General features: G+C 37.5%; 1 protein-coding gene across 1 annotated transcript; it reads left to right on the top strand.

The window, feature by feature from the left end:
- Positions 1-8,475: 8,475 nt before the first annotated feature.
- Positions 8,476-9,149, top strand: LOC113343444 (zinc finger protein ZAT11-like). Its single transcript, XM_026587621.1, has one exon. It carries the CDS (start codon positions 8,564-8,566, stop codon positions 9,026-9,028), a length of 465 nt encoding a protein of 154 aa, XP_026443406.1. The 5' UTR covers positions 8,476-8,563; the 3' UTR covers positions 9,029-9,149.
- Positions 9,150-14,382: the final 5,233 nt, after the last annotated feature.

Here is a 14,382-nt window from a genome sequence, read left to right as displayed (position 1 = left end):
TCTGCTACGGTTGCGGTCAACTATAGTGCAGTAGGTGCTGGAAAACTGGACTACTGTAGTTCGATCAACTAGACTGTAACAATTTTGAGATAAAACTGGATTGCTTCAATTGCGATAAACTGGATTGCAACAATGGCTGAGAAACTAGACTATCTTAGTTTGATCAAGTGGATTGTACCAGTTGTTAGAAAAACTATACTGCAGTAGTTGCGATATACTGAAGTACAACAGTTGCTGAGAAACTGGACTACAGTAGTTCGATCAATTATATTGTAGTAGTTGTGAGAAAAACTAGATTGCAGCAGTTGCGATCAATTGGACAGCAAGAGTTGTTGAGAAACTGTATTTCAACAGTTCAATCAACTGAACTGTAGGATTTGTGAGAAAAACTGGGTTGTAGCAGTTGCAATCAACTGGACTACAACGGTTGCTGAGAAACTGGATTACAACAGTTCGATCAATTGGACTGTAGCATTTGTGAGGAAAATTGGACTGTACTAGTTTTGATCAACTGGACTGCAACAATTTCTGAGAAACTGGACTACAACAGTTCGATCAACTGGATTGTAGCAATTGTGAGAAAAACTGGATTGCAGCAGGACTGCAGCATTTGCTGAGAAATTGGGCTACAACAGTTCCATCAACTGGACTGTAGTAGTTGTGAGAAAAAATAGATTGCAGCAGTTGCGATCAACTGAACTGCAACAGTTTGTACTGTTCTCAGTACTAATTGCAATCTAGATACAGAAATTAGAGAAGAATCAAAGACGACATGAAAGAATAGAAGGGAATTGAAGAAGAATAAGACGAATTAGAAAAGGAGAAGAAGAAGACGATCTGGTTCAGGTGAACACAGTCAAAGGGGTTAGAGATTCATTCATTCATTTATTACCTTCTCCAGGAAGCCGCCTAAATAGCTAGGCTAGACCATCAAATCCAACGACCATAAATAGCTGATCTGGCTACAACCAAACCAACCCTTACAAATGATAAAGACACCCTATCACATGCTAAATACTACAAACTACAGCTAATAGTAATACACATTGACACTCCACACGATAGGGGGAACTCCTCTCCATTGCAGGTACATGACATTCCCCACTCCTTCAAAACATCCTTGTCCTCAAGGATAAGAGTTGAGTTGCGACACCCTTAGCCATTGCATGTACATGACATTCCCGATAGTGTGCAGTAGCCAGTAGTAAATAATGTGACACAAATAACCACAATTTTTCCTTGCAAGTCCCATAAACATCATAACGCCAAGCCTAGTAAACCACTAACTTGGTAGTTGTTATGAACTCCTAGCAGCACCTCCTGTTGTTGTATTCTAGAAATGACTAATTCTTCTCTTTTCCATAGCTTCTGCAACTTGTGGTGGTATATAAACCGAGACGTATTACTTTGCAAAGTCCTCCCTCCACCACAAGCTGAGGTCTGAAAAAATTCCATGTATGACAGTATGAAGATTGCAGCCTCCTTTGATGTCTTTTGTAGCACCAACACATCTTGTTGAGTGTAGTACCAAGAACCTTTTGGTTTCCAGTAGTTGACTCTCTCAAGGTAGAAATGAACTGCCATACAGGTAGCAGTAGTTGCTGCACAACAATGCTTTATAGCCCATTTAGATCTCCATACCACTACTTGGTTGCAACAAGAAGTAACGTGCTGAGTATAGCAAAAAAAATTCCCACCGCTCCAGGTGGAATACGATACTGTCATTATAACTCTCTCATAACTCGAAAATCTCTCATAGATGTCAGATGTAAGCAAATAAGAGTGTAGAAATGAACCCATTCTCGAGAGGTAAACATGGTTCCTTATGATTGTGGATTTGTGGGAACTGAAGGAAGATGCATTAAAGGATATTTAAACTTTATTCTAAGAATCAAAACATTACCTTCAACGTCTTTTTAGATATTTTTTTTCCATCACTGTCATATCATAGAGTGAAGTAGTATTCAGATTTTGAAGTATGCACATCCCGTAACCACGGTGTTGTATGAACCTGAACCTTGACGTCTGTCGGCTTTCGTTACCAACCATATAAAAACCTGAACTGAACAATCTAATATCACCACAGCTAATCAAGCCAGTTGCTCCAATTCGGAAATCAGTGAAAACATAACTACTCCCAGTTTCTATACTCCACAATCCGAAAGAAAACACGGTGAAATCAAACTTAGATGAGAAAATAGAAATGTTTGACTCTCTTAGAATTATCAGCTTCTATACTAAAAGCATAATACTGGATTTTAAGGGTATTTCCATCTTCATGAATCCCTCTCCATCTTTGATCATTCGAGCAACACTAGTGACGTTGACAAGTAACTGAACATACAATCCTGGTACACTTTGAAACTCATCCTTCCTGGCCATCTGCAGTATCAAACTAGACCAGATGATATAATGTGGCAGCGGTATTTCATTAACCAGGTCAGACCCTTCTCCAATTATAAAAAAATTAAACACATTCGAGATTCCAAAGAAGAGAACAATTTGGTACCCAAGATACAAAACCAGCTCATGATCAGATTTGCCATCACAAGGATCCATGAAAATCAACCCACTGCTAACGAACAAACAAGAAGTAATGCAGAATATGGAAATATATCGATCACAAGAATAACCCCTCTCAACATGTTCAATTTTCTTACCACAATCAGATATGAGTCGAGTATACTTTGCAATTGGTAAAATAGCACATATAGAAGTAATCAGTCTTACGTATATGAAGAAATATACCTTGGTGAAGTCGATTGTGTAAGGAAGAAATTGTCTAAGTAGCATATATTTGAAAATATGATTTCCTGTGTCACAGTACTTCAGGACATAATATGCAACTCTTTCACTAATCGAAATTCTCTCATAGACCTTAGATGTAAGCACACCCAACATGATATAATCATCATTCCAAACAAGTAGGTTCATTCCCATTGTAAGAGACTCTATCCATCTAGAACTTATTGTAGGTGAGAACCATAAATTTAACAGTTGAGTTAAGAGAATCCTCACACTCCAGAAAATTTCCAAAACCAATTCACAACTCAATGGAGTCACCACTAGCAGCACATATGGAGTATAATTCACAGTTAACAAGCTTTGACTTCCCACTGCTCCGACATAGAACTCAAGCTTTATATAGCCTCCCATGGTTTGGTAAAGTAAACCCAGTAGTCGATAGAATTCGTAAGGTTTAAGTCCAGCACAATACATAGAGTGAAGAAAAGTTGGATATCGATATAACTGTATTTACCATTAACACTTCCATAATTCACAGATGCAGGAAATAGATATTCATTCTTAGAAGCCTAAAACTATCTCCAATAATTGCAAGGATGAACATGTGAAAATAAACATGGAACCACACCAAATTGCCAGCTGAGTTAGAGCACTTTATCACTTGAACAGACAAGTCAGTTACTGGCATATTAATGTAAAAACAAACACTACCTGTAATCAAACTCCATAGTACAGTCCAAGTAATTATACCCTGAGGTTCTAGTACCTTCTCCATTTCAATTGCTATACCCATCAAGAGTAACAGAGGTCTAGTTCTACCAATCATTTTAACAAGCAACATCCTCTCATCAATACTTGCAGCATCATTAACATAAAAACTAACAATCAAATGCATACACCACAAATCTGACTGGTATCCCAAGCCATAAGAAATCGATAAGATAATAGCATACTTACCTCGGTAAAATAGTGATCGAACATAATCCAGATGAAGATAAAAATAATTCATACCGTTTTCTTTGTTGTCTAGAATGAAAAACTCCTTCAAGTATCGACAATATTGTTCATCAATTGTACCCTGGTTTCGATTGATGAAGTCCCTTACTATTTTACTCTCAACGTCTTCGCAACATCAATCGAATTACTCCCAATAGTGAGGGACTTTTCTTATTGTCGTTCTGAATTTATTGAATCTTCTTTTTCCTCAAATAAAAATGACGGAACCACTTCGAAATCGAGAGATTCATCTTCAATACCCCTGGAAATTGATTTGAACATTTGAGATCCAACATTATTTGGAATTAGAGTTTGAGAATTAGAATAAAAAATTAGGTTGGAAACTCGAGTTGAATTTGTAGAATCCCCTTCCTCACTCTTCATTTCCTCCTTAACCCCAACTTCTTTAACTAACTGTTGTCTAGATGATTGTGATTTTTCGATTCGAAGAGTGCCATCATTGATTTCAACCTCATCTCTGTAATGGTAATCATCATATATGTTATCCGAAGGTTAAATTCTCAATTTGGTGAGTGTATATCCAAGGAAAACCTAATATACTTCAACTGAAGAACCATTAATTCGCTCCTTACAGCCAAATCCGCCATGGATAAAAACGACTCTGATGCCAAATGTACTGTTCGCAGTACAAATTTGTTATCAAGATCCGGAAATTAGAGAAGAAACATAGAAGAATCAGAGACGACATGGAAGAATAGAGGGGAACTGAAGAAGAATAAGACGAATTAGAAAAGGAGAAGAAGAATAAGAAGAAGATGATGATCTGGTTCAGGTGAACACAACCAAAGGGGTTAGAGATTCATTCATTCATTGATTACCTTCTCCAGACACAGAAGCCGCCTAATATAGCTAGGCTAGACCATCAAATCTAACGACCATAAATAGCCGATCTGGCTACAACCAAGCCAACCCTTACAAATGATAAAGACAGCCTATCACATGCTAAATACTAATAACTACAGCTAATAGTGATACACATTGACACTCCACACGATAGGGGGAACTCCTCTCCATTGCATGTACATGACACAGTTACTGAGAAACTGGACTATAATAATTTGATCAACTAGACGGTGGTGGTTGTGAGAGCATTGCAGTATTTTTAATCAACTGGACTGCAGCAGTTGCTTAGAAACTGGATTACAACAGTTAAATCACTGGACTATAGCATTTGTGAGGAAAACTGGACTGCAACAATTGCGATCAACTGGAATTCAGAAGTTCCTGAGAAACTGAACTACAACAGTTCGGTCAACTGAACTGCAGCAGTTATGTTCAACACCAAACATGAGCGTGTTGGGTTTGAGAATCAACACGGAATTCACGAACTTCGATCCAAGACATGACGTGGATACAAATTGACACAACATCATTCACTAACTTTGAGAACTTCGAAATGGCTTCATTTGGTGATGGAATCAGACCGTTTTTAGTGTCCCTGCTCAAATTTCAAAAATAATTTTCTCCAAGGGTTGAAATTATACCTCCATGATATTGGAATTTGATATACGATTGTAACGACGAAGAAGTTATCGAAGAAACAAAATTGAGAGTCATGTGGAGTAAGTCGAAGTGAATGGATTACTGACATGGTGCAATTTCTATTGATGTGGCTCATTGCATGGTCGCAAGTTACTAACATGGAAAATATGGCAAGATGCTAGATGATGTGGCACCCGGTTGATGACACGACATTGACATGTTGATGGCATGATCCATATTTTAATGGCTTCGTTTGTTTAGGGAACACGATCATTTTCGATGACATTGCTCCGAATATTTTTTTTTTATCTAAATGTAGATTTTTTTTTCCTTCATAATGTAGGAAATTGAAATACGATCGCAACGAACCTAAAATCGCTCAATTTTGACGTCAGACGAAGAAAAGTCTAACTCCCCAAACTCGAAGTAAAAAATAGAAAAGCCCAAACCCGACAGTAGGGTGGAGACATCTCAGAAAGAAGGCTGTTTTTAGGCATACTTAAACCTTTCTAGGAATACTGAATAAAGACAAAAGAGGATGTCAAATAACAAAATCAGAAACCCCCTTAACCAAAACTTTTTATAATAGCAAATCTTCCCTTTGTGAGAAATTTTTTTTCTTGATTCAATGGAGGATGAGGAGGGTCATTCTTCATCTAAAAAACCTAGGAAAATACATATCAACTACAACAATGATCCAGAAATGGCTGATTTCTCAGATTATGAGAATGATTTTACACAAACTCAAGATGATGATTTTTATGAGCCAAATCCAGATGATAAATATGTAGATGAGGAACCCAATGCTTCTAACACACATGTACTTCTATTTTATGTTTAATCTCACTTTTGTAGCTTGAAATCATCAAAAAATTGTATTTTTCATCATGGTTCGGCGAACCAGGACTATGTTCATCTTAAAAATATAAGCCGAACCCACTAAATTGATGAACAGTTCGGCTAGCTGAATTTGTTAACGTTATACGCCGAACCTTCATTTTCCAACTTCCAACCTATTTGCAAGATCCTAGTTCGGCTTATATTAAAGTCTAATAACAAGCCGAACCTATTCCTGAGAGTTAGGTTCGGTTTTCACTCTAAATATCGTATCAGCCGAACTATATATTTTTCCAAGTTCGGCTCATATTCAAAAAATCGCATCAGCCGAACAAGATACTGATTTTCCATGAAACACTTAAATTCATACACATTTAGCGGTTAGGCTTTTTATTACATATGTTTTCTATTGTGCAGCCTTTTCATAGGATGAACCAAACAAAAAAAGTGGAAATTACTAAAAGTGTTAAGAAAGTGAAGTCTAATGATGGAGAATACCAAGGTCCGTATTAAACTCATTAAAATCAATGAGCTCATTCCGACATCGGACGAAAAAGTTATGGCGAAAACAAGATCGAAAAACTTGAGTGTGCAAAGAGAAGGTTCGGCTGATAACTCAACAACACGAGCTAGCCGAACCTAGAGCCTGCAAATCAATATTTTTCGAAGTGTTTACAGAGAGAGGTTCGGCTTGAAAGTGATCTAATCGAGTCAGAAGAACCTGACAACCACCTGGGGTAAATTTCACTTCTCATGTTCGGCCGGGAAGGTTTGCAAGGTATTAGCCGAACCTGACACACTGTTCTGGGACGTATTCAATACACATTTTTGGGTTCGGCTAAAAATTGACATTTACTGTTTAGCCGAACTTTTCATAGACACTTTCAGGGTGAAATTTTAAGAACAGTTCGGCTCAAACCTCAACTCAATTATCAGCCGAACCCGCTACTGTAACCGTCAAAACCCTAAGTTTTTAGCAATTTAACCCATTCAATCCATAAAAAACAACAAATAAAAGATTGGGTTTGTAGGGAATACCTTCTTATCCTCATTTCAGTATTTGGAGCTTCAAATGGTTGAATTTCCGATTCAATTTCTGGTTCAATTATAGTTTTTACACCTTCATCTTCAATTGATTCTTCTTCTTTAATTCATGGATTGGAAGAGGATTTAGAACACCTGACGTTTGTTTTTTTCTTTGTACGATCCATTATATAGTTCAGTTTAACCGATGATCGAATTTTCACGAATCGATAATTAATTACGGTGATGAAAAAAAAATTCTGAGAGAAAAGGAAGGTGGTTTGGCTGGAGGAAGAAGAAGAGATGTTTAGGATAGTTTATTTTTTGATTTTAGGTTCAAGGGTATATAGGTAATTGAACTACCCAATAGACACTCCATATAAGGTCACCTAAGATGGAAAAACTATTTTGTATGCCTTGAAAGTTTTTGGTATGCCTAAAAACAGCCTTCCTCAGAAAAGTAAAGTTGAGTTGGGTTCACATCTTGTCGCAGGCCCATTGAATAAAAGTCCGAGTATTAAAGCCCAATATAAATGTGCTATGACTAGTGTATATCTATCTTGTTTTAAGCATCTTCATTGGATCTCCACTCATCGAGTGTGCACCTTACTAGTGCATCATCGGAAACGCATTTGAACGACTGAAAAGTAACTACCGTAATGACAATCATAAGGAGCAGGACTCGTTCCTTCGTAGTTGTATATTGACTGATCAGCCTAGCCCGAGAGGTTTTAAGACTCTGAGTTGCCACCCGCCAGCACTAATTGAACTTCATTATAAGATCTTATTCCACGTTCAAAGGATTTAATAACTTAGCTGTAGAATCCGTCGTTTTTTAGCGGCCAATCTAGCAAAAGTACATTTTTTTTTTTGGAGGTATCTAGCAAAACTGTTGAATGATAGTTTGAAGGCCAGGATTTGGTTTTGGTGGTTTACCAATAACACTAGCAAAAGGATAATATTAGTGTTATCGTTGTTAGAGAAGTGTGGCAGCAAAAATAACGCGTCAAGTGGTGGCGATCCAACAGTGTCTTCCATGTTAAGTTATGCTTATAATTTGTTTATGCAGTCCCAACTAAATTATCCCCTTTTCTTCGTAATTCTAGGAATAGTATTTGGCAATCGAAGCTTCCAAGCGAATGACTAACTAGTTGGTTCTCACAGTACTACTAATTTAATATTCACAACTGAAATTTGTACAAACCTTTAGGGAAATTTGGTTTAGCCATTCGCAACTCTCAGGTCAACAAAGCAAAACGTTGTATTCATTATGTCACAATAAACACGTTTTCGGATAGTCCGCTCGCGTCCACTATATATATATTCCTCCAACAATGGTTCCATTTTCATTCACTGTAATAACAATTTCACATTTCTTCAGCAGCGAAACAATTTCCCATTCCTCCAACCAGTGTTTTTACATTCAAACATCCGTTCTTTTTAGTACTACAAAGAAGACATGATGATGAGTAACAAGAGAAGTAGAGGAGAAATTGAAGAAAGCATGGCAGCAACCATGGCGAAGTGTTTAAGCTTATTATCACATGATAATGGAGATATCAACTATCAATCTGTGATTCAGCAGCAGAGGATGCCAACAAGTACTCGAAGTCGTATGTACGAATGCAAAACATGTAATAAACAGTTACCATCGTTTCAAGCGCTGGGAGGACATAGGGCAAGTCACAAGAAACCTCGGTTGATGGAACTGTACTCATTAGATAATCAAAGTATCAGTGGTAACCAGCAGCTAGCGAAGAAACAAAACATTCATGAGTGTTCTATTTGTGGTTTGAAGTTTTCAATTGGACAAGCTTTGGGTGGGCATATGAGAAGACATCGAGCATCCATGACTGGATCCTCACCATCTAATAATACTGACGTTACTCATCAAAAAGAAGTCTTACCACAGTTCCGGTACTGATGAGATCAAATAGTTGCAGGAGAGTTTTGAGTTTGAACTTGGATTTGAGCTTATCTCTTCTTCCTTTAGATAATAATGATTTTGAATTCTCCACTATTTTAAAATCAGACAGACATATGCCATCTACTCCACCCTTGATTTATAGTTTTATTTGATTCTGATTATGATTAAAAATGTAACTAGATTTAACATTTTACATAGAATCCATTCCTGTATTATGTTCTCAAATGTATATTTTAATGATGACAATTGACTCGTAAAGTTTCCTCAAGTTTAAATTTGTGATTCTCCCTTCCACCCATTTTTATTATATCTTGTTTGCTCTTACAAAGTAGATATTCTTTGTCTACTTTTAACCTAATTTCCCGACTCGCATAGAACAATGACGCAATTAGCGAAAAAGGTGATTAACGCAAAATAACCTTTTCTGCTTTAAGGGCCAAAAATCATATCATTAACACAACATTACCAGTTCTATATAGTCTCGCAGAGTCTAGGGCTAACTGCCCGAAGTGAGAAGCAAATATTTGATGCCATTTGAATCAAGTTAATAGGAAGGGAGTAGGTTTCATGCCAGAAAATCCCCAGTTGGAAGTGCTTTGTCTGTCTCAGTGTCTCACACTCCAAATCAGCTTAATCATTTGTGAAGAAAATGCCGAACTTCAAGCTTATAACACCAAAGTAAAATATATTTTGGTCATTATCAGGTTTACCAAGCAACACGTTCGTGAATCACCCGACCGTATATATTCCTTCCTGGGGTGAAAATTGTTGTCCAATCCACCAACCCGACCGAATCCATCCTCATTTTGGTGGACGGACATCTAGCTCGTGGGGACTGGGGATGATATGGGTCGACTCACACCACCTAATAATAAGTAGGGATGAGGAAGAACACCCAAATCCGCAGATTTTACCCAAACAACTTATGGGTTTACCCAAATCCGCAGATTTTACCCAAACCACTTATGGGTTTAGCGACAGGTAAACCGTCCAGTAGTAATCTGTTCAAACAGTCAAATAATCTAACCCGTTATAAATCACTCCTTGAAGAACAGAATTACGCCGTTTGATATATAAACCCTAAGATACATCCATATCTGCTATTACTTTATACTCGTTTCCTCTTAATTGCAAAGAAAGAACAATCATTTGTCTGCGTTGCTCCAGAAATGGATGACACCGATGAAGTAATTGCTTTTGTAAAACAAGAATGCTGTAGGGTACTTCAGTCCCTTAAATTAATAAAGGTCATGGTTAAGGGTGTACACGGTACGGTTCGGCTCGGTTCCTGCCCAGGCCGAGTACCTGTACCTCCCTAGGCTCGGTTCCAAAATTTTGGACCGGTACCTGTACCTTGTACCTCGGTTCCGGTACCGATCGGTACACGTACGGTACCAGGTACGGTTCCGGTATCAATCGGTACTTTCTGTCAGAATTCAAAGACAGATTTTCCTGTCATTTTTCCAGACAAATTGAGTACCTGTTTTACCTATTTTTCAATATATTAACCAATATCTCAATCAAAGAACAAATTAACAATTAACACGTAACAATAATACTAGCAAACCAAAGTTCCAAACAACCAAAGTCTTGAAAATCTGAAAAAAGAAAAAGTAGCAGTAGCACACAAACACACACAATAGTCTTAATTCTTAACCACAATGCATTGGTGGTGGCATTATCAAGTAGCAGTAGCAACGACAGAATGATTGGACAGTGGTGGCAAACTGGCAATGACAAATACAAAGTCTTGAGTCTTGATCTTCTATTCCATTCCATGGCAGCATCACTTGTGGTGGCATTGTTGTTGATAGGACCAAGTAACGCTACAAAAACAAGTAATAGCAGTTAGTAACTATTAGTCTATGTATAATACTGCCAAACATAAGTAAATAGATAGTGCTCTTTAAGTGTATTCTAAGATTCAAATGACTACATACATTTGAAGATTCAATTGACTACATGAATCCGAAATTAAACATGTATTCTAAGCATGTTCTCTGCATATCAAATGGCAGCATAAAGAAAAGGGATGAGATTGTGTGTGGAGATTAAGCATAGGCCAGCAGGTATTTATAATTTTATATAGGCTTGATTTTGGGATGACTTGTGATACTCTAATCGGATTCAGAATTCTAGTTCCAACAATAATAGGTTACTTGTTGTACTCTGAAACGGATTCAAGTTGTAGTAAAAAACAGAATTGCAAAATCGGCACCTCAAGTAGTATTTTAGTTAAACAAATTATACCCAGTTTAGTAGGATGATTTACCTTTGAATTACTTCATTTTGCTTAACAGTACAGTAATTAACTTTACATTTGACATATAACAAAAGAAATAAGAAACATGTTCTAATCATTGTATTCATGAATCAGAAATTAGATTCAATTATAGCTTCTTTCTGCAAAAACTCCATCAACAAGCATATAACAGACTGGAGACCCTAACTAACTCCTAGAATAGACCCAAAAACTCTATCAACAGGAAACATACATAAACTCCATCATTTCTAGTATCTTTCAAACATAAATATCTCCACAAAGTTGATATTTAGAAACCCATCTAAAATTTACAGTCCAATAAATAAACAGAGGAAGAAAGAAATGATTTATCTTTGGCTGAGAATTTGAGATTAAGGGTGCAGAGAGATAGCAGAAAATTCCAAAACCCTAGAATTGGTCATGCAAATCATTATGTTATAAACTTATAATCAAACTAATGAAGCTCAAATTAAATGATACAGATGACAGATCTAGATTGCATCTTACCTAATCAAATGATTAAGGAATCAGAAGATTCAGAACAAATAGATCGTGATTCCGGGTCCCCAATTCACTCCTCAGTCTAAATTTAACTGAACACACACACAAAAGGAAGATAATAATCAAAATCAAAATTAAAAAAAAATAATAAAAACATCACATATTCACAATAATAATCATAATCAAAGAAATTTCGGTTACCTGTTATAGACTTCTAGTTAACTTATTGAATTAATCAAACAAACAGTGATGGATTTGGTGTTGTTTAACGTGTGTTCTTATGAACACAGTGATGGAGGAGGAGACTCAGGACAGGAGAGCCGCGAAGAAGAAGAAGAAGAAGGAAAAAGAAAATGAATCACTTTTGTTTCTAACCCTAACTTCATTCCTATATATACTAGATATCTACCACCGTTAGATTAGATAGAAATCTGACGATCACAAATGATCGGTACACTCGGTATAGTTCGGCACGGGATATGGGTAGGGCCGAGTACCTGTACCTCCCTATCCTCGGTTCCTATTTTTTGGACCAGTACCTGTACCCCCTTCCTCGATTCGGGACAAAAATAGGTACGGCTCCACCGGTTCCGGGACGGTCCGTCGGTCCGGCTCGGTTCCTGTGCACCCTTAGACATGGTCGTCTGGTTTACATGAATTCAAGTAGTGTCGCATGTTTTATTTCAAATGCTTGTGTAGCTTATCACTTGGATGGAGCTTTAGTTATCTTGATAGCCAGGGTCCTCCTTTAGATGATGATTTTTAGTTGCAACGAAATGATATAGTGACTATGTCTTGTAATGAATCAGAAGATTAGACATACATACCACTGCCTTAATTCTGTCTATACTTTCAACCAGCTGATTTCCAGAATCTCTTCTTAGTGAGTTCATGCTCAATTGGAGGACTGGGGTCTTTGAAGTTTTAACCACCTTGTATGTAGCTTAGCTTGTAAGTCTCACTTGTTCTTTTACCTGTTCTTTTGCAGCTGGTATAATTGTTCTTTTTCGTGTCATTTCTAGGAGGGAAGTTGTATCCTTGTTAGGGAATTTGTAATTTGTAACTTCCTTTGCAGTAGGTTCTGTCCCTCCCAATAAAATCCCTTATTTAAGGATCAAAATAAGTAAAACAAAAAAATGTTTTGCGATGAACCACGTATCATTAATGTTGTCCTAAGATTGGTGGCTTAGCAGAAGATGGCAATTATACTGAATATATCTTCTTAACAGTTGGAATGTTTTGCGCTGCTACATCAAAAAGGCTGGAGTAGTACGCCAACTACTCTAGTATGACATAGCCCTTGATCAACAGGATGAAAAACACTGCTAAAAACATAAACGTTGGTTCATTCATGGATAGGAGTTAGGTCCTATAAAAACTAGCATCTATACATATGTACCATGTAGTCTCACAGAGCGAATTTCAATTTAATCGCTTTCTTACTCTGTGTCACACCTTCTCCCGTCGATCTTACTTGGAAACTACCCATTCCTTGCCATGTGCTGGTTGCATCCCTGATGATGAGCGATCTAATAGTATTATTGCCTAGAATGGATGGACTAACGCCAAATTTAACGGAGCTAATCAGATGTTTCTTTTATTCCAGCAAGTTTTGATTTTTTATTTTTTTTGAAGCATGAAATTTATTAGATTAGACTGAGATTACACGGGGTACGTAATACCCATAGAGTCTGCTATTACAGTAGAACTGATAGATTGTGGAATTGTATGTTCCCATATTGCTGTCATGAGTCTTCCTATGGAGCAATCATCCGCTTCTCGGTTTTCTAAACCATCTGCCGCTTGATTTGCTTCTCTATAGACGTGGCTAACGGTATATTGCTGGATTTAGGCGAGCCTTTGTTTGATCTCTGCAACCAGGTCAAATATATACCAAGGGGGGTCTGTATCTGAGGTTATAAATCTCATTAAATTTTGTGAATCCTTTTGAAATTGGACTTTTGACCATCCTCGTTTAATCGCCGTTTTAGAGGTTGTGTTATTGCTAGCATAGTGTTGGTTTCCTCATTTCTACAAATAATACCTGCTCCCGCTATTTCGGGGTTTCCTCTTGTTGCGTCGTCCATGTTGATTTTCATCCAATCTGATTCAGGCTTGAGGCATCCTACAAAGATGGTTAAAGTTGTTACTGTTCTTTGTTCTGGGTTTGGATATGGTTGCATCCCAGGGAGCACCGGTGGGAGGTGTGTCTGGGCCCAAGAATATTCCTGCGGGAGTTTGATGGACATTTGCATTACATTTATCAGATTTTGTTGTTGTTGCCGATACATCACAGCGTTCCTGATTAACCATAAGGACCAAAAAAGGAATCAGAAGGTTGTGGTTATCGGTGCAGGTACTTTTCTTTGAAGGATTTTAGATATGGTTGCTTGGTTAAGTAGTGAAATGGGTATGCCTTGTGAGGCGACGTGAAGGTTTTTGAGGTGGTTTAGTAAGAGGTTCCAAGAATTTATATAGCTGTCTGACAGTGTAGCAGAATGTGAATGGATGTTTCGGGATTAGAACTGCATTGAGGGCATAGGTTGGAGTTGGTGAGATGGATGCGATGAAGGATGTTGAGGGTTGG

The sequence above is a fragment of the Papaver somniferum genome, unplaced genomic scaffold, assembly GCF_003573695.1.
Source record: "Papaver somniferum cultivar HN1 unplaced genomic scaffold, ASM357369v1 unplaced-scaffold_6, whole genome shotgun sequence".
Lineage (NCBI taxonomy): Eukaryota > Viridiplantae > Streptophyta > Magnoliopsida > Ranunculales > Papaveraceae > Papaver > Papaver somniferum.
Note: the sequence above shows the minus strand (reverse complement) of the source record. Positions and strands in the feature narration are given on the sequence as shown.